This window comes from Oryctolagus cuniculus, chromosome 14 (genome assembly GCF_051225735.1).
Source record: "Oryctolagus cuniculus isolate XC-2025 breed Fujian yellow rabbit chromosome 14, ASM5122573v1, whole genome shotgun sequence".
Lineage (NCBI taxonomy): Eukaryota > Metazoa > Chordata > Mammalia > Lagomorpha > Leporidae > Oryctolagus > Oryctolagus cuniculus.
Genome location: NC_142880.1, coordinates 81,384,626 through 81,405,960, shown reverse-complemented (window position 1 = coordinate 81,405,960; position 21,335 = coordinate 81,384,626). Strand labels below are relative to the sequence as shown.

At 41.9% G+C, this 21,335-nt stretch overlaps 1 protein-coding gene across 5 annotated transcripts in view; it reads left to right on the top strand.

Moving 5' to 3' along the window:
- ELOVL7 (ELOVL fatty acid elongase 7) overlaps nucleotides 1-19,224 on the top strand; it is a 103,370-nt gene extending 84,146 nt beyond the window's left edge. For all 5 annotated transcript variants that reach the window (XM_051853762.3, XM_051853764.3, XM_051853763.3 and 2 more), the window contains 5 exons: nucleotides 4,096-4,176; nucleotides 5,023-5,079; nucleotides 7,215-7,320; nucleotides 12,903-13,039; nucleotides 16,453-19,224. In XM_051853762.3, coding sequence (XP_051709722.1) covers nucleotides 4,096-4,176; nucleotides 5,023-5,079; nucleotides 7,215-7,320; nucleotides 12,903-13,039; nucleotides 16,453-16,662 — 591 coding nt within the window. In that variant the 3' untranslated portion in view covers nucleotides 16,663-19,224. The remainder of the gene's footprint in view (nucleotides 1-4,095; nucleotides 4,177-5,022; nucleotides 5,080-7,214; nucleotides 7,321-12,902; nucleotides 13,040-16,452) is intronic.
- The last annotated feature ends 2,111 nt before the right edge of the window (nucleotides 19,225-21,335 follow it).

Below are 21,335 nucleotides of genomic sequence, written 5' to 3'. Positions count from 1 at the left end.
TTATGGTTTCCGCATGCTCTGATGAGCTATAGAATGGTGACCAGGTTTGCTTTGGTTTTGTTAGGCTTTGGGGAGACAGAAAATATAAAACAGTAGGTGAGGAAACCTGTCCATGAATTGTTGTTGAGAGATATGGGACTTGGGGCTGGCATTGTGGACCGTGAGTTAAGCTGCTGTGCCAACAGGCACTGGTTCAAGTCCTGGCTGTTCCATTTCCAGTCCAGCTCTCTGCTAATGCACCTGAGACAGCAGCAGAAGATGTCCCAAGGGCTTGGGATGCTGCCACCCACATGGGAGATTCAGGTAGAGTTTCCAGCTCCGTGGCTTCAGCCTTGCCCAGCCCTGGCTGTTGGCAGCCATCTGGGGAATGAATCAATGGATGGAAAAATCTCTCTCTCTCTCTCTCTCCCTCTGTCTCTCTATGTGACTCTGCCTTTCAAATAAGTAAAGAAATCTTTAAATAAAAGACAGAGAGAGAGAGAGAGAGAGAGAGAGAGAGATGGGGCTTTTCCAGTCCCAAAAACAGATTTATGGATCTTCCTCCCTTCCCTCCACCCCGACCCTGCACTGTTCATGTGTCTCAGCTGCCCTTGCATATCTGCTTTTCTGGGATCCCTGATTCTTTCCCAACTGTGGTTGGCCTCCTCATCCTTTTTCTTAATTCTGGTTAGCAGAGCTGATGCTTAGTCCCAACTGGGGCTCTCGGGCCCAGCGTGGGCTCTGTTGACAACATAGCCTGTCCATTGGCGTCCTGACAACTCAATTCCTGCCTCAAGCCTACCCAATCCGACCACCTCGCCTCTACTCTGGCCTCATCTCTCACAGCTCCCTAAGTCAGGGCTTGTTCTTTAGCTTTCCATGTCTTCTCCTTTACTCCCGGAATTGACTCTCAGGCTCCTCATACAGGTGCTTCTGGAGTGAGAGCGACTGAAAGGGAAAGGGTCATAGAAGGAAAAGGAGCAGGGAAGGTAGCTGCCAGGAGCAGGTCCTCGGAGAAAGGGTGCAGTGTGTGATGGGACACACCTGGAAGCCAGACACTCAGGGACTGGTCGACCTCCATTCTGCTACTAACTAGCTGCCAGATCCTTGGAAGTCACTTAACTACGCTGGGCCTTGGTTCTCTCATTTTACAAATAAAGCCAAAATTGAACTAGATAGTCTCCCGGGTCCCTTTACACGCTGGTAGTCTTAGGTTATGTGTCAGTTTTGGTTCTTAGGTTGTCAATTACAACATAAAAGAAGGTTTAAAATATCTGAGAGTTTCTGTCTTCCATTCAACATAATGCTCGAGTTACTTACATGCTATGTCCAGTGCTTACTGCTTGCCAAGTGTGAATTATTACATCTTCGTATTGCTGGCCTGGCATATAGACATGTATGTCAAAAGCGTCACAGGTAGTTGGAATGTTCTTGAGTGGAGTATCAGAAAAACATTAAGCTCCACCTTCTGTTGACACAGCCCTGGTGCAGCCAAGCGGCATGCTGCCTGCTAAAGGCGGATCCACACACAGGGCTTGCTGTGTGGACCATGACTTCGTCGAGTACACAGGGCAGACACCACCACCAGAGATGCTGAGCCCAAGATGCGCAGGGAACGGGAAGCACCAGAAACTCAGGTGTCTTCTTTACAGAGATTGACTGGGCTAGTTCCTTGGCACCAAAGCCTGGTGAAGAGACACCCCACAGGAGGCCACGTCCCACAGCTTCTCCTGTTCAGCGTAGCGCTTGTTTGGGGTAGGGTGCAGAGGAGACTCAGTCGTCTCAGTCTAAGTAAATAGTTCCTGCACTTAGAGTGTTTTTCACATCAGTCACAAGTGAGCCTGAGTGCAAGAGAGATGCGGACACTCGTTGACAGAGCGCGATTTTTGTAAAACAGAATTAGCTGTTTCAGTGTGCACTCCCTTGTTCCCTGGGGGAAATCTGCTGACTTGTTTTGTGAGATACCTTTCTCATCTCTGAGATGTGTATCCTATATTTTTCTGAGTCTCAATTTTCAAGATTTCCTAATTCATCAAGTAAACAGTGTGCGGGACAGAGAGAAAGAGAGAATTGAGAGCACCCATCCACTAACCAAATGCCCTCAGTGGCTGGGCTGAGCAGGATGGTGCTAGGAGCCAAGAACACAAAATCCAGGTTTCCCATGAGGGTGGCAGAGACCCAACCTCCTGCCTCCCAGGGTGTGTACCAGCCAAAAGCTGGAATGGCAAATGGAGCCAGGACTCAAAGTGAGACACTCTGATATGGAATACAAGTGTCTTAATCACCAGGACAAACACCTAAGCCAACTGTGTGTGTGTGGGTGTGTGTGTGGGTGTGTTTAAAGATTTATTTATTTATTTGAAAGGCAGAGTTACAGAGAGGCAGAGGCAGAGAGAGGTCTTCCATCCGCTGGTTCACTCCACAATTGGCTGCAATGGCTGGAGCTGCGACAATCCAAAGCCAGGAGCCAGGAGCCAGGAGCTTCTTCTGGGTCTCCCACATGGGTGCAGGGGCCCAAGGACCTGGACCGTCTTCCACTGCTTTCCTAGGCCATAGCAGAGAGCTGGATTAGAAGTGGAGCCCCCAGGACTCGAACCGGTGCCCATATTGGGATGCCAGCACCACAGGTGGCGGCTTTACCTGCTAGGGAACAGCGCTGGCCCCAAAAGTGTGTTTTTAAATACCATAGTCTAATAATTGTTCCTCTCTTTAGTTTATTTCTTTTTTTAGAATTACTTATTTATTTGAAAGGCAGGGATAAAAAGAAGGGGAGAGAGAGAGAGAGAGAGAGAGAGAGATCTACCACTACCATCTGTTAGTTCACTCCCCAAATAGTCACAACAGCCGGGGCTGAGCCAGGCCGAAGCCAGGAGCCAGGAGTTTCTTCCAGGTCTCCCACATGAGTGCAGAGGCCCAACCACTTGAGCCATCTTCCTCTGCTTTCCCAGGTACATCAGCAGGGAGCTGGATTAGAAGTAGAGCAGCTGGGACTCGAAGCAGTGCCCATATGGGATACTGGCCCTGCAGGTGGAGGCATAACCTACACCACAGTGCCAGCCCCCCTTTAGTTTCTTTTCTTTGCATCATTAAAATATTACTCTGATGGTGCAGCATAAGCCTTTGTTCTTAGAATTAATTGTAAAATTATACTTTTAGCTTTAAAAGTAATTCAAAATATAAATTTAAAGTTTACTTCAATGGCAGAAAATGATATAACCATTATTCTAAGAAAGTGTCCCAGGGATATGCTGACACTAATAAGAATAAGAAGTCAGAAAAAGGGAAGAACGTATCATACTGTCAGTGCCCTAAATTAAGCCAACCATTTAGTATATGTATTGATTTAAAATTAAAGCACTTGGCTTTTCATTTTCAGATACTGTTTTAACAGAAGACTTTCTCACCATCAACTAGAAGAATGTCAGGATAATCTGAATTGGAGCTCAGACTTATCAACAATAGGCTTTTTCTTACACCAGGCAAAGGTCACTTTGTGGGTGTGTTGGAATTAAGGCCTGCCAGACTGCACTTTTATTGTTAACAAGAGCATTTTTCTGCTTACTTTTCTTCTGAATCCAGAGCAGTAGCAATATCTAAGTTATATGTGTGGCCAATCTTGATTTTAAATGAGAAAAGTGTAGTGGCGCATGGGCTGCTATTTACATTATCCCTATTATCATGAACAGGAAAAGCCCAGGTGCTGCAGCTACCTTATGCATACATTGAAGAATTTTGGTTTGCCCATTTATTTGTTGACAGATGAGACATCACCAGAAACACTGATTCAGGGCCAGCTCTGAGAGTACACGAACACATGTACTCACGTGGAAAGATGTTTAAGCAAAACATTCCCAGTGTTTCATTCCTCACTGTATTAGGATTTCACTCCAAGAAACAGGCATTTTGGTCAGAACACAGTGAGAGGGCTAATACATGAGCTTGCAGTTTTGCAAATCCTTGATATCAAGCATGTTTGTAGTTTGTAATTGTTCCAGCTGCTTTTGCACCAACTGCTGGCTCAGCGGATAACGTAATGAACAGACACAGTCAAAACTACCTTTGTTGTAGCTGTTGAACGAATGCTTCCTTCTTTCATGTGCATCTGTTCTCTTGCAGTTTGTGATGTCTGGCTGGGGTACAGGTTACTCACTTCGATGTGAGATTGTTGACTATTCACAGTCACCCACAGCTTTGAGGGTAAGTTTCCCTTTGGAACAGCTTGTACCTCAAAATCAGTATCAAAACTTTGTCGAATGTAAACTCAGAGCAGTAAATGATTCAAGTATCAGATTGCATGAGTTGGTGCAAAAAGCTAAAAATTAAAGGAAAGAACTAAAGAATATCAGATGGGTAGTTTTCTGTAAAGTTAAAATGTGTATCTTTTTAAATTTATTGGATTTACAAATAAATTCATATTTGATTCCTCAAGAAAGGAAGACAGAATTGCCGTAAGATTCACCAGTTCCACTCTGAGTGTATACCTAAAAGAATTGAAAGCAGGAACTCAAAGACGTATTTATATACTCATGTTCACAGCATTATTCACATTAGCCAAAAGATGGGAGCAACCCAAATATCTATGCATGGATGAACAGATAAATAAAATGTGGTGTATACATAGACTTGAATATTAATCAGTCTTTAAAAGGAAGGAAATTCTGACCCATGCCACAGTGAGGATGAACCTTGGGGACATTATGCCAAGTGAAACTATCTAGTCACAAAAGGACAAACACTACAGGATTCAGCTTATATGAGGTACCTGGGGTAGTCAAAATCATAGGGACAGGAAGCAGCATGATGGTTGAGGCGAGGGAGAAGGAAAAATTGGGATTTGGTGTCTAATGGATACAGAGCTTCAGTTTCACAAGATGGATAGTTTTTTGGACTAATGGTGGTGGTAGTTATATAGCAATGTGAATATACCTTATACCACCAAACTGTATGCTTAAAAATGGGTAAGATGGTAAGTTTTATGCTGATTTAAAAATGCTTTTCCCTGCAGCAAATAAAATGAATTCATGTTTATGTGTGTTTCTGCAGATGGCACGCACCTGCTGGCTTTATTACTTCTCCAAGTTTATTGAGCTATTAGATACTGTGAGTATGTGGTCACCACATTTGGTATATGTTTGATGTTTCAATGAAAGCAATAAACTGCTGTAGTTCAGTTGTCTGATAACTTTGGTTATCTCTTGTCCTCAGGCAGAGCTAGTGTTATCTTTTTAACCTTTTATTATCATAAATTTTAGAGAACACTCGGGATAATTTTTTTAATATTTAACAAGCTCCAAAGGCTTTTGTTATATAGGTCCCACCTGATAAAGATAAGCACGTAACTGTTAAATAGAACACAAAACTGCATCTTTATGTATATGATGGCAGTTGTTTTAGGAAGCAAGTTCAGGAAATAAAGAAATCTGACCATTGGTTTCCTCACACCAAGCACTATGTAATCCAGGCTCCTTTAAGAGGATAAATACTTCACGAACTTACCCAGGGATGTTAAGTTACTCCTGGAGTATTAGGGATTTGAGGAACACCAGAACTGTCTGCATCTGCCTCTCTGAACTCTGTGCTTCCTGGGCCCTGGCTCTCCCTGCTTCAGACCCTGGTGAGATTTGATTCTGAACTTGGATGACTGTGTTCTGGAGAAGCAAGTGCTGTGGCTTAGGTCTGTAATGAGAGGAGAAAGCTTTGAGATTTTGTTTCCAGGACAGCTTCCTAAACGTAGATATTTATGGTATCTCTGTGGCAAGTGGATGCAGTTCTGAGTGTGAGACTGACAGGGTGTAATTTCTTTGGAAAATGCACCACTGTACTTGTATTTCTTGTAGAAAATCTCCATGGGTTCACCTCAGTTGACCATCCCACAATGTTAGAACTGGAAGTGCACAGAGGAGCACATAGCGCCTGGAGGGCTTGTGTAAACACCCATGCCTGGGCCTCCACCCCAGAGTTCCTGATTCATTAGGTCTGAGATGGGGCTCAAGAATTTGTATCTCTAACGTGATCTCAGAGAGTGCTGATGCTGTTGCTCAAGAGCCCTGCCAGTTTGGTGTTCAGCCCTCATGGTGCAGGAGAATTAATTGCTTGGGACTCTGCGAGAATAACCTAGGCTCTACCTCCAGATTTAGTGCCAAATGGTCTGGACTAGAGCTCAGATATGGCTATTTTTAAAAAGCTTCTCAGACATTGTAATATGTATCCAAGATTGAGAGTCACTGATCTAGTCCAGAGTCATCACTCTGAAGAAAGTGAAAGCCAAGACGTTCAGTGCTTTGCCCAGGAGAATGAGGACGAGGACCCAGGTTGCTCGTCTATGGCTTTTCTGTTGCACCGGGCTGCCTTCTTCCATGTGCGTAGTGCGTAAACAAATGCATTGTGGCATCCCTGTTTCTGCTTTGCATGTTCTCAGTTGCAGCTTCCATGAGGAAACTGTTGCTGCCTCTGTGTCCTTCCCTAAACTGCATTTCTTATTTCTTAGATAACTCCTGTCAGTACTTTTCTGCCTGCTATTTGGTTTAGCCCTGTATTTAAATCTTAACTTAGCCGTATTCTGAGTTTTGCTTTTTTGGAATATTTTCCCACTTCTTGGATTCTGCCCTTTCATCTGTAGAGTTCCTACAAGCCTCTGAGTACCTTCAATCGGTGTGGTGCCTTTGTTGCACTTCTTTTCTCCTATGCAACTTTGTGTTCTTTCCCATCCTTTTTTCTCAATTTAATTCTTCAAGTTTTTTCCTCTTTGTCATTCTTTAATAAAATTTGCTGACTTTTGCTTTGTTGCAAATCCTCTTTCAGTTTGCCTACTCCCTTACCCAAATTGGTAGGATATATTAGAAACCAATGTAGCATACGTTCATTCCTAAGAATTAAGATTCCTCTGCTTTCTCATGTAGTTCAAAATCCAGTGGGATTTTTTTTTTTACACCAATAGCATTTCTTTCAGTATGTCTTGGCCATACTCTTTACCTTATATCTTTGGTTTTAAATCTGCCTGAAATTTCCTTTCACCTTTTAATTGCTCTTCCATGACTAGACATCACACTGAAGTTCCTTCATACTAGTTACTGTGCTGCCCCTTGAAAATCAGCGGCTTCCATAAGCATTCTATCAAGCAACTATGTCAAAAGAAATCGTATGTGAAATAGCTTGCACTAAGGCAGTATTTTTGTAATGCTTGATAAGTCATTGCATGATTTTATGTGAACTTGATTTTCTTTAAATTATTTCAGATCTTTTTTGTTCTGCGTAAGAAAAATAGCCAAGTGACTTTCCTTCATGTCTTCCATCATACCATTATGCCATGGACCTGGTGGTTCGGAGTAAAGTTTGCTGCAGGTAGCCGAGGGAAAGCTGGGATCAAACAATGTGTGTTGCAAACAATAACATTTCTGTGTGTTACAGACAAAAACTTGTCCTTAAACGTGGTTTATAAGAAACTCCAAAAATCAAAGCATCGCTTTGTTACACTTCCGACTTTCATGAATCATGACCTGAAATGTGAACGTGGGCCTCCTGGATTCCCCCCTCCCTGATGCACTTGACTTCTGAGCGCAGTCTTCCGCATATATTCCCTGCTGGGTCTGGATTTTATTCTTTTTCCCCAGAGTTCTATTAAACGTCTTTAAGTAAATGACCAATAAACAAATAAGTGAACTGGTAAAAGCCTTGGCTTTATGGAAATGTAGTTGGATGGCTGTTCCTTCTCTGTCCACAGGAAGGTATATTGTCTGTCTAGAGTTCCTTGTCTGCTCTGCCTTTGCATTTCCTGTAACTGACACACACCTCACCCCCTAACAGCTCTTTAAAAATGTTTCAAATTACAGTTACCCCGACTTCCCAAAGTATCCTACCTTATCAAAGGATGTGTTAAAGGCAGTGTTTTTTAGTTCCAAAATAGTTGAAATCAAAAGTTTGGCAAACAGGCTCTTTTGTGTGTGTTTCGTTTTGGCTTTGTGCTTCTGAACATCTGGAACTGAGGAAAACAGGAAGCCATTTTATCCTAGCATAAAATTTTAAATAAGTAATATCCCTGAGGAAGTCTTCTACCTTAGTGACCCTCAGTTGTTGAGTTTGTTTATTTTTGTTTCCAAAGGTTAAGAAGTTTTCATGTAGGCCTGTAGCCCATAGTAGTCACGGCTCTCACGTTCCTATGCACAGCTGACTTCAGTTCCACCCTCTTGCTCTGCTAGACTCCAGGAAAAGAGGAGCCACCACTCAGGAACGCGTGTTAGAGTTCGACTCTCTAGGCATGGGGGAGGGGCTGAAATCTGCGTGTCTCAGAGCACAGGAGGACGTGGAGAAGCCAGCAGCAAGGAGAGGCCAGAACCTGCAGGAACCACAAGGGCTGAGCACTTGGGTAAAGGGTCTGTGGGGTATTGGCCTTCCCAGTATTCCCAGTAGGTAAAATACATCCATTTGCCAAATTGGCATTCCTCTATTGAGATTTTTTTTAAGCAACTGTAAGTGCTTGTTAGAATAAATGTTAGGATAAAAGTTGAACTGACATTGATAGCAAGGTGGTTTCAGTTGTGTCCATTTCACAAATCAAAGGTATTATGCAATCTGTGTGGCTCTTATCCTTACTTTTCTATTTCTGTTTTCTCTCAGTTTCATATCATGTCTCTTAGTTCTTTCTACAGTGATAGAAATTGATGCCTTATTTGGGTTGGTGAAAAATTGGAAAATATCTGAACATCCACTACGACAGTGGTTATGATTTCTTGTGTGTAACGCAAATGATGTTGAGAGGCGTTTAGTTCAACTTTTGTGTTAAGCAGGTTGATTCCCAAGTTGTCATAAAATAGATGACTATTTTAAAGGATGCTAGAAAAGGTACTTCCATACTCTCATAATTTATTTCAGTTTCTTCCATGAGAATTAATACTATAAGACTGACAAATAATTATAACAGCAAAAGGATTAGAAGACAATATCCCAAAATACAAACAATATAAAATTCGAAAGTCCTGAAACCAAAAGTGTTTCTCTTTCCTTCTTATTCTTCTCTATCTTTTCCAATTTTTCTATACTGAGTATCTTTGAGCCCATCAGTAGTCTAGCTTACATTCCAAAAACAATGCTTTCAGTAACAAAGGTTTAAAGCTACGATGCTCCTCAGTTTGTAAATGGCACCATGTTTATGGACATCAATCACTTCATAGTAGATTCCTTGCCCATACCCTTATCTCCCTTCATTCTTACAAAGTGTAAATGGTAGAAAAGACAGTGGTTTTGTTGCCTCGTACGTTCTGTGTGTTGACATTTCTGTTCGTCTTGCATGTGGAACCGCACACTTGTGCAGCTCGCCTGATACCTTTTCAGTAGCACACACAGCAGCAGCAAGCGCTCTTTGCCTTTGTAGGCTGGAACCGTCTAATTCAAACTGCTCTGTTCAAGAACCAGATCAGAGCTGTTCTCTGTCTCACATGTCATTTCTCGCATGGCTGCTGTGCTCCTCGCTGGGATAATAATCACTTTTTCTTTTGAATGTGATGAAAACATTTCTGTGACAGGTTTTTATATTAATTATGTGTACACTCCCTTAGAGAGAAATATGGAGAACTATGATGAATACCCCGGTGATTCCTTGATTTCTTTTCCAAACCAAAGGACTGAAGTGTGATGGCACCCAGTGTAATTCGTTTGGGCGTGTTTGCTTTCATATCTGTTGTCATAAAGAAGAAAGCAAGTTTAGAAAATACTTTATTACTAGAACCTTCTGAAGGAAATCTAAAAAAGCATTACCAATTAAGATGTAATTGTTCTGTGAACAAACTTATTAAAATAACATCAAAAAATGATTATAAGTAAGGAAAATAGCATCGCTTTTATTTGATAGATTATTTTGATCAGTACATCTTACTAAGCCCTCCTAGCTGTGCTTTGTTAAATTCCTTTCCATAGGCTTCTCATTCGAGGGCATTTGTTCAAGTGTCCAAATGGAAAACAGTCAGTCAAATTATAAGGTGGGCACCTCAGTGAGGAAGGCTCTGGTGCAGGTCTTTATCAAGGTAAAATGGATTTCCCATGAGGCACAAATGGAATTGACAGGTATTTGACTTATTCCCCTGAAAAGCATCTTGGCTCCTAAACCACGAGAAATAGACAACTATTCTATTTTTAAATTATCTTTAAAAAGGTGTTTTCATGCTGCTATAATTTATTCAGGTTTCTCTTGGGAACAAAGACTAATCCAAATGTGAATAATAAAATCTGGGAGGTTGTTCATAAGCTTCGTTAATTCCATTCCTTCTCACATGATTTGTGATAATTAAGGAATCAGATAAAATTTGAATCACTGTGCTGAAGAAAAGAAAGTTTATGAAGCATAGGACAGCATAAATGAGGCTTTGGGTTATTTACTTAAATATTATTATTTAAACAGGTTATTTTAAGGGAGTGCTTTAGCAATAGTAGTAGCTAACATTTTAAAATTTTTACCAAAGTAATTTGCTTCTGCTATGCAGCAGTTTTAAGATTTTTTTTTTTTAGGCCGGCGCCGCAGCTCACTTGGTTAATCCTCTGCCTGCGGTGTTGGCACACCGGGTTCTAGTCCTGGTTAGGGCGCGGCATTCTGTCCCAGTTGCCCCTCTTCCAGTCCAGCTCTCTGCTGTGGCCCGGGAGTGCAGTGGAGGATGGCCCAAGTGCTTGGGCCCTGCACCCACATGGGAGACCAGGAGAAGCACCTGGTCGTAGCGGCCATTTGGGGGGTGAACCAATGGAAGGAAGACCTTTCTCTCTGTCTCTCTCTCACTGTCTAACTCTGCCTGTCAAAAAAAAAAAAAGATTTTTTTTCTTTTCTAAAATGATTTATTTGTTTATCTATTTACTTGGCTGAAAGGCAGAGTGACTGACGGAGGGAGGGAGGGAGGGAGGGGAAGAGAGAGAGAGAGAAAGAGAGAGGGAGAAACTTCTATCCTTTTGTTCATTCCCCAAATCCCAAATGCACCCAACACCCAGGGCTGGTCCATGTCAAGCCAGGAGCCCAGAACTCCATCCATGTCTCCTGCGTGGGTAGCAGGGACCCAGGAACTTTAGCCATCATCAGCTGCTTTACCAGACACATTAGCAGGGAGCTCTATCAGAACTGGAGTAGCAGAAACTTGAACCATTGCTCCAATTTGGAATTCTGGTATCAAAGGCTGTGGCTTAACCCATTTGTGCCATGTTACCTGGCCCAAGATATTTTTTTTTAGAAGTGGTTAAGTTTATATTTTTGTTTAAACTTTCCATGATTCATAGTGTTTATTAATTCAGTTCTTCCTCTATCATAATTAATTAAAATTTATGAAGTTTTTGCTTTATTTCTAGAACTTAGTACTATAATTAAGCAAATAGAGTGTTTATAGAACATGTTGAATTGCAGGTCAACATTACTAAATTGAGTCAGGCTGTGCATAAAGGGTACAGGTTCTGGGGCTGGCATTGTGATGCAGTGGGTTAAGCTGCCACTTAGGCAGCTGGCATCTCATATTGGAGTACCACTTTGAGTTCTAGTTGCTCTGCTTCTGATGCAACTCCTTGCTAACATGCCTGGGAAAGCGGGGATGATGGGCCCCATGTTGGACATCCGGATGGAGTTCCAGGCTCCTGGCTTCAGCCTGGCCTTGTGGCTATTTGGGTAATGAACCAGCAGATAGAAGATTCTCTCTCTCTCTCTCTTCTCTCTCTCTCTCTCTCTCTCTCTCTCTCTCTCTCTCTCCCCCTCCCTCCTTCTCTCTCTTCCTCTGTAACTCAAATAAATAAGTCTCTTAGAAAAAGAATACAGATTCTTCTAGATCATGCCTCTTAGGAAAGAGGCCCTAGGACAGAAATTTTGGGCGTCTTTTCCACGCTGTCAGCTGAACACTCTGCTACATTTTCTCCTGTACCACTGTTCCTCCTAAAGATAATTGGAACTTTCACAACACTCTCAAGCATTCTCTGTCTCTAAGTTGGAGCTGATCAGCAGGAGATGTGGTGATATTAGAAGAGAAGGAAAAAGTAGAAACACATAGTCATATGAAAGGAGGAGACAAGCACGGCTTATTTTAGAAAAATAAAAATTGACTAAAGCATATTTGGCATAGCTTACTAATGAAAGCCAGTGGTTTCACTGCCAGAATCCTGTGGCATGAAAAATATTTAATGAAAATTATTGAGAATAGAAAAGTAAATTTCATTCCATGCAAATTCCACAAAAATATTCCTAACAGCTCAATTTTTAATAACTCAAATTGGAAACAACCCAACCTGCTTTCAACAGAAGGGGTAAACAGTGGCGTCATCATCCGGTGCCATACTGCACAGGGTGAAAGGACAAAGGACCTACCTGCCCCCAGCAGGCTGAATTGTAAACACATTACATTGACTGGAGGCAGGCAGGCGCCGAAAAGCACATCTTGTGTAATTGCACTTGTAGTAGGCTGAGTAACAGGGAAAACTCACGGTGGATAATAGAAGTCAGAATTAAGGCAAGCTTGGGTAGAATGTATTCTTGGCAGAGGCATATGGGAATCTAACATGGTGTTAGGAACATTCTTTGTTTGCTCTTGGTGATGGTTTAGTGGTTGTGTGCTTGTGTGAAAGTCATCAGTTTGTGTACTAAAGATACTGTACTTTGTGTACCTGACTTTAAAATAATTTTTGTATTATTCAGCAATATATTATAATTGCCAAAGTAAGCCCAAGTTGTAAGACATTCATAAAGTTAAGGCATAACAAAGACATACTAATTTATTTTTTAATATTTGCATCTTGTATTTTATGAAATACATTATTGACCTCCCTGTAGTTAGATGACTAAAAGGATTGATGTTCCATGAATGCTTTTGTTTCTACTAAAATCTAAGAAATAATTTACTGCAGTCTCAGTGCAGGCAGAAACATATCTGACTTTAAGGAACAGGCCCTCATGTTATAATCGCTTTATTTTCCAGGTGGTTTGGGAACATTCCATGCCTTTGTGAACACAGTTGTACACGTGGTCATGTATTTCTACTATGGACTGAGTGCACTGGGACCGGCCTACCAGAAGTATGTGTGGTGGAAAAAATACTTGACATCATTACAGCTTGTAAGTAATTAATTTTCTTTAGAGCCAGATGTGAAGTGAAGCCAGAGTCACTTGTTGTCACTATGAAGTGGAATACTGTAAAGTGAAGAACAAAGTTTATAAAACAGTGGGGGTACGACGTCTGGCCCCTAAATCGCTGCCTCCATTATCCTTTCTATGTTATTTGAACTTTGTCAGCAGCTTTACTGAAAATACAACATATTTGTTAAGCAAGAAGCTCAGACAATTAAACTAGCATGTGTATCTTTTTTTTTTTTTTTAATTGACAGGCAGATTTAGACAGTGATAGAGAGAGAGACAGAGAGAAAGGTCTTCCTTCCGTTGGTTCACGCCCCAAATGGCTGCTGCGGCTGGCGCGCTGCGCCGATCCGAAGCCAGGAGCCAGGTGCTTCCTCCTGGTCTCCCATGCAGGTGCAGGGCCCAAACACTTGGGCCATCCTCCACTGCCTTCCTGGGCCACAGCAGAGAGCCAGACCGGAAGAGGAGCAACTGGGACAGAACCCGGGTGCCAGCGCCGCAGGTGGAGGATTAGCCTAGTGAGCCACGGCGCAGGCCCAGCATGTGTGTCTTTATATACTTTCATGCATCTGTTAAAAAAAGTGAACATATTTTTTATCAAAATAGTCTCAAAGTTATGTGAGATAATAGGCATAATTCTAAAGCAGGTGTTAGAAATTCCAGATTCTGGATCTTAATTACCTTGAGGGAAAAAACAAGGGTTCCTGTGTGCCTGTCATCTGGAGCTAACGCTGGTGAGTCTGTCCTATCCGGGAAAAGCATTGCGAGGATTAAAGGTGTAGAGGGCTGGAGCAGTGTGCATTTATTGTAGAAGTCTGGGTACTGCACGTGAGCAAACACTGTTTGAAAGAGGCCAGGGACTCAGTTTATACCAAATGATACATTTAGAGCATCGATCCTAAAGATACGTGCCATTGAACTTTTTTGAAGAATGACTGTGGTTTGAGAGGATGATAAGCTTTTAAACTTCATTGTCTTCTGTTAAACAGGGAATTCTTCATCTTCATGCTTCCAGATGTGCAATCTGTAATAAACTGGGTGTCATATTCTTTCAGTGACACCAAGGGGAAAGTAGAAAGCCTGTGGGACTTTCGTTTTATTCAAATCCTACCATTTGCTAAATGAAATCTAGCACGTTCATATAACATGTTCTCCCGGATGAGAGAGTGCTGTTTTAGTGAGGATCCTAAATCCTTCTTTAACACCATATATGAAATGAAATGAGAATCCTTATTCATTATAAGGATCTTTAATCAAGATCAAAGTATACCTTTTTGGATTTATTCGTTGTATCTGAAATTGGCAGCAATCTAAATGATCAACCATGAAGAAGTGAGGAACAAAGCTATTTTACGTGGGTCATCTTCCACTGCCCTCCCTGGTGCAGTAGGGAATTAGGTCAGAAGCAGAGCAGCCAGGATGCAGATTTATGCTCTGATATGGGCGGTGGCTTAACACGCTGTGCTACAGTGCCAGCCCCAGAAATGTATTTTATACTTTAGAATACTATAAAATATGAAAATCATTCACATTTTTTTTGACAGGCAGAGTTAGTGAGAGAGAGAGAGAGAGAGAAAGACAGAGAGGAAGGTCTTCCTTCTGTTGGTTTAGCCCGCAAATGGTCAGCAGTGCGCTGCGCCAATCTGAAGCCAGGAGCCAGGCACTTCCTCCTGGTCTCCCATGGGGTGCAGGGCCCAAGCACTTGGGCCATCCTCCACTGCACTCCCGGGCCACAGCAGAGAGCTGGACTGGAAGAGGAGCAACTGGGACAGAACCGGCGCCCCACCCTTGACTAGAAGCCGGGGTGCCAGTGCCGCAGGCGGAGGATTAGCCTAGTGAGCCGCGGCGCCGGCCCAGTTTGTTTTAAAGATGTATTTTCTCTTTGTAAAGTAACATTGCATAGGAATTAGAACACTTAATTAAGCAAAGAGAAAGAAAAACATTCCACCACCCAAGGATAATCAGTGCTAATATTTTTACTTTGTTCTCATCCAGCTTTGGTCCTTTATGCATGTATGTGTATAACTTTTGCATGCTTTGTGTTATACTGCAGATACTATTTTGTGTTTTTTTTCCCCTTAACAGTCTCTTAAATATTATAAAACTTTTTAATAATGTGAAAACACTCTCCCATGGGAAAAATAATTTGTTCATTATTATTCTGAATGTGTCAATTACACAGAAACTCACCCATGTTTAGAATTTGGAGAACATTTCTTATCCTTTTAAGACTTCATTTCCTCTTCTATAAATGTGAGGAATAATTGTAGCAGGAATATCATAAAAACTCCTGGAGATAACACAGGAACATTGATGACAACAATGGAAGCATAGTAAGAAATTATATGAAAACCTTAACCATCGTGAGGGCCGACATTGTGTCACAGTGCATTAAGCTACCACTTGGGACACTGTATCATGTATCGTGTATCGGAGCACCTGGCTTGAGTCCTGGCTACTCTATGCTTCCAGTCCAGCTTCCTTTAGCAGATTATGGTCCAGGTATTTAAGTTCCTGTTATCCATGTGGAGACCTGGGTGGAGCTCTGGCTCCTGGCTTCAGCCTGTCCCAACCCTGGCTGTTGCAGGCATCTGGGGAGTGAACCAGGAGGTGGAAGATTTCTCCCTCTGTCTCCCTCTCTCTCTGTCACTCTGCCTCTGAAATAAATAAATCAATCTAAAACTAAAATCTCAACCATTGCTATAACTGGATGGATTGTGAGAATTGCTGTTTGTTTCTTTATAGAATCTACTTTTCTAAAATTTTCGTAGAACACATGTTATGCCTTCTAATCAGGGGGAAAATATATTGAAAAAAAAATGTGAATGTTAGCCTAGAAATGTTCTTAGGATAAAGTGGAATCTTCTGGCCCACAGAACCTTTGAGCACCATGAGGACGACACTGGTGCCCTCATTCCCTGCAGATCCCCTCCCGAGTGGGCAGCCAGGACTTACCATGTTCTGCGAGGGTGGAGGCCAGATGCCACATATGAGGAGCCAGGGGTGCTTTGACTCCTCCAGAATATAGGGTGATTAATTTGAATGTTTTTCTTTTCACAAAATTAAAATACCTGGCCTATAAGCAGGGCTGAATATCTGAAATCTAACCATCCTGGACAAGCAGGCCACAAGGCAGTACTGGACATCAGAGAAGCTGACTCTCTGGGCTCCCTGGGTGGTTTGGGGGTGCCCAGCTCCGGGAACATGGAAATCGGGCCCCTAGAATTGCACTGCTTGGGCAGGACGGAGCTCCCCTCTGGGTTCTGATGTTAGATCATCCATATCATCACTTCTGTCTAATGACGAGGTTCCCTGCCCCAGCAGTGGCCTGGGGGCGGTTGGGGAGGGCCCGACCTCCGCGTCTGAACAACTCCCTTTCCCCTTCCATCCTTTAGGTCCAGTTTGTCATTGTCACCATCCACATAGGCCAGTTCTTTTTCATGGAGGATTGCAAGTACCAGTTTCCAGTGTTTCTGTATGTCATTATGAGTTACGGGTGCATCTTTCTGCTGCTCTTTCTTCATTTTTGGTACCGCGCTTACACCAAGGGTCAGAGGCTGCCCAAAACTGTGAGACACGGAAGCTACAGAAACAAACAGCACTGAAACAGCAAGCACACCAGGAGACTGTGATCGAGCCTGAAATCTTGACTTCCGTGACAATCAAGAGATATTTACCTATGCAGTGCATTTTGTATCTTTTTCAAAACCAAGAGCTTGTATTTTTATGATAAGTTATTGGGATTTCTGATATATGAGAGCTCAAAGCTCCCAACCCGTCTTCTGATAACTAGAGCCTAAAGCAACTGGGAGTTTTTCAGCAACTTTTAAACCTAATCTAAAGGTTTTGTTTAATACAATTTGTCAAAGTGACAGGAGGACGTGAAGTGATACAGTAGTCGTCAAAGAAGTCCAGGATAGATGAAAAATATCGTTCGATATTTGGAACACGGGCAGAGACCCATGCGATACGGTAGCTTCCTTCTGCCAGGGCTAGAAACCTCAGGCTGTGGGCTCTGGCTTTGTCCCTCCTTGACTATATTTACTTGGGAGTCCAGCTCCCGTTCCAAAGAGCTAACACAGGTAACCATTAAGTGAAGTTTTGATAAGTTATCATCTAAAAATCACTAGTGATAATGTGTAATGGATCTTTTGAGACTGTGCCACCAGTTTTGCTGATAAGACTTCCTCACCACACTTGCTGCATGGAGTGTTTCAAAGTAACAATGCTTTTGGTTAGTACACTGATGCACTTGACACTAAGGTAAAGTTCATATTATTTTGGAAACAAGGTGATTTGTTTTGCTGGGTTAATGAATACTTTGCTATTACTATTTTACATTTAACTCTGGATATCTCTGGAAAGAGGTGTGTTCATCAATGAAGAAACTGTAATTCAGTGGGGGAAATCTGCTGGGTCTTAGGATACCACTTTCTCATGTTGTTGTGGTTTAAAGGATTATCTTGGCTAAATATATACGTTAGATACGTCAATGCTCATATCACTGGCATGCTGCGGGTACCCGTAAGCCATAAATCATTTAGCCTGTGTATTATACACAGTTTCCAGATGGGGTTAGGGTGGCTGGTGAAGCAGCTGGCGGCAAACTGTGGCACAGAGTGCTGAAGGGGAGATCGGTGTTATAAATGAGGGCTTTCTCCTTTGACACAGAGAGAGCCAGACAGGCAACATAATAATGGATTAAATATAGCTAGAGTTGTAGATAAACATGCATGGAAAAGTATTTTCCAGATTTCTGAATTAACAGCCTGGGTTTCTTTTTTTTCAAACATATATATAAATCATACAGAGAAGGGCTGAAATTCATTTGACATAGGTTTGGTTTCTTTAAAAATTACTCCTTTCAAAAATCCCCTTGTTCTTATGTTTTCTTATTGGAGAACCACAACTACTGGTCAATAGAGTTTTGTCTGAGAAATAAAATGATTTGGATATGTGTGGAGTTTTTTGTTTTTGCTTGTTCTTTCTTGTTCTATTTGTGCTCAGTTTTGAAGGACTGTTTGTGTTTGTAGGACTGTGAACAAGGAGTCCTCACAGCCCCGGTTACTGTGTGGCACTCCGTGTTGCTTCCACAACCATGCCTGAGCCGTCACTGACTGTGAACCCCAGGGTCCAGGTCTCCCTCTAGTCCACTGCTGTACCCCACTGCCTTTTAGCCTCACACTTACCAGGTCCGTAAGGTAATTCGCCATGAAGTGACCTTGAGCGATTGTATTTCTTACAGTATGAGAAGATGAGGGTTGATAAATGGGAAGAATTTCCTACATTTTAAAAGAAAGGATAAAGAGAAAGTGAAGCGCTAACTGGAGCAGCTGCTGTAATTAATCTCACTGTGAAGGTCTCAGGGTTCCTTGGGTCTGTACTGTTTGGGCTTTGCACATGCAACCTGTGCTAAAACGAGGTGTGCCAGGTGCTGTGAAACACCAATATTTTCCAGAGATTCAAGTAGGTTAAAGACCACACGGAAGCAGAACTAAAAGAAGAAAAACAAGGAGCATTCGGTTTATTTTCTTACACACTTTCCAACCTCCCCTAATCTCCTGATAGTCTTTAAAATGTTTGACTTCCTGTGAACCAACAGCAGCAGTGATGAAGCGGCATTCTCAATGCTACGATCGAAATGGAGAGCAGAATATCCCACGAGAAGCCATGGCAGTTGGCAGAAGCACCCTCCACGTAAACATCAGAAGGCCAACGTGAAGGTCATTGAACATAGAATTTCTACGGGAAATGTTTTGTCCAAGAGGTTCTGTGTGTTCACGGGGAGTTTCTGTTGGGTTTCTTCCCACTTTTCGGGACTGCATTGCCTTTGGGTTTGCTTACCTAACAAGCCCAACTTTCAATTGTAAAATCGAGTCTGTTGCCGAAGACTCTGTGAATCCTTGAGAACCTGTATCTGTACTGTAAATAAATACAAATTTTTAAATAGCTGTGGAGCATTGCCACTGTACAGTCTTATACTTAAGTAGACTTCTTGATTGAGTATATTGTATTGTTATATAAATTATAAAATTATGAAGTTACGTGCCCTCAATTAACCCTTACTTCTGTCAACTTTTTGAAGACATGGGAAACTGTGTATGTTGTCAAAGTTTGAGTTTGTTTTTCTCTGTGTGTTATAATAAAATTATGGTTATTACATGTAATTGTGAGTGTGTATTTCATCCTGAATTCTGCTTGCATGTATGTCTTTGAACATCTGAATATTCACCTCACCAAAGCTTTTCACGCATTTATTTTACGCTTCCTATGTTCAGAGTACAAATGAGAAGTGTATTACACACTGGCTGTGTCTGGTTTTTCCCAAGTTAAGTAGTTAGCTTTGCTACAACAATCAAGAATGTTCATTGGGAGCCACTGAAGGTTGTTACCAGAGAAACCACTTGGCGAGTCTGGTTATGAGAAGGCCTGGAGAAGAGTGGCTTACATGGAGCCTAGACCTCCCTGCCACCCTCATTTAACTAGGTTTCCTTCTTGTGAGAAGCAGTGGGGTGGAGCAGATCATGGATGTGCTGTTTTTGTAATGCACTGTGCCATGTCACCAAGGACTCTGGGGAGGGGCAGAGCTACAGAGAAAGTCTGCATTTATGCCACAAGGAAAGAATATGTCTTCATGTGCCTCCTAGTGTACCAAGTAAGACAGAGGAGGTTGTTTCATTCCAAAAAGCTTTCCCAGGAGCTCTCCCTAGCAATTTCCCTTACTGCAAAACCGCCTCCCATGACCATCCCTAGCTGCAAGAGAAGCTGGGAGTGCCACCCCAGTGAAATCAGACTCTATCCATAAGAAAGAACATAAGAAGTGAAGTTGAGATGTCAACTGATGTAACATTGCTGTTGAGAATCCAGTTCCATGATGAACCATTATTTTTGGATACAAGTGCATACAATTGTTCAAAAAGGAAATGTGATTGAACACATTTATTTAAGGCCAGTACTGCCTAGCATTATCACATTATCAATCACATATATACACTTTTTAAATGTGTACATATATAGATGCATATATATACACACATATAACTTATATGATTATATACAGTCTGGATGTGTATTCATTCAAAATGATTTATATTGCTGGCAAGAATGTAGGGAAAAGGTACCCTAATCCACGGTTGGTGGGAGGGTAAACTGGTGCAGCCACTGTGGAAGACAGTATGGAGATATCTGAGAAATCAGCCATCTCACTCCTAGGAAATTCACCCAAATGGAAAGGAATCAGCATCTGAAACAGTTATCTGTACCCCCATGTTCATTGCAGCTCAATTCACAATGCTAGATATGGAATCAAGGCAGATGTCCATCAACCTAAGACTGGATAAAGAAATGATGTTGTGTATAAACACTGTGGAATACTACATAGTGATAAAATAAAAAATGAAATCCTGTCACTTGCACAAAATGAATGCAACTAGAAACCATTATACTTAATGAAATAAGCCAACCCCAAAAAGACAAATACCATATGTTCTCGCCAATCTGTGGTAACTAATAGAGCACTTAAAAGGTAATCTATAGGAGTGGAATTGACACTTTGAGATGTGAATTTTTAACAGCCCTTGTCTCAGCTGTAGAGGAACTTTTTTTTTTCTTTCATACTATTTGTTGAACTCTTAGTGTAGGGTTAATCTTACTAGTAAAAAGTTAACTGAAAATAGATCTTTGTAAAAAATAAGAGTGGGAATAGGAGAGGGACTAAGAAGAAGGTTGGGGGCATGGGTGGAGGGAGGGCAGGGTGTTCCTGAATCTAAATATATGAAATACATTAAATAAATTTTTTAAAAAAATTGTATATTGTAATTCTATATATATAACTTTTATGTATTATATATTTTTCCATTCAGCATACTATTTATGTATCCTTTGTAGTCATTATATAAATAATATTAGTCATCAAGCTTTTACAGCTTGTTATTACCTAACACATTGCCCCAAAATTGAGTGACTTGAAGCTGTGGCAAAGCTGCAGTACTGCACTGTCTCTGACCATTCTGGAGGATCAACAGTTTGGGAAGCTAAGTGGTTCTGGCTGTTGCAGTCAAGGTGTGGCTTCACTGGAACAGGGGAAGCAGAGGCACCTGGGGGCTGTCTGGGCCTCTCCCCCAGGTAGCGCCAGATGCCCTCCATGTGGCACTTCCACTTGGACTAGCTTGAGCTTCCTCACACAACATGGCAGTCTAGGGGGCATCAGGCTGAAGCTTCGGGAGTGAGCATAGAAAGGCCACTTTCATCAGTGGCCTCAGAAGTCAGAGATCACTTC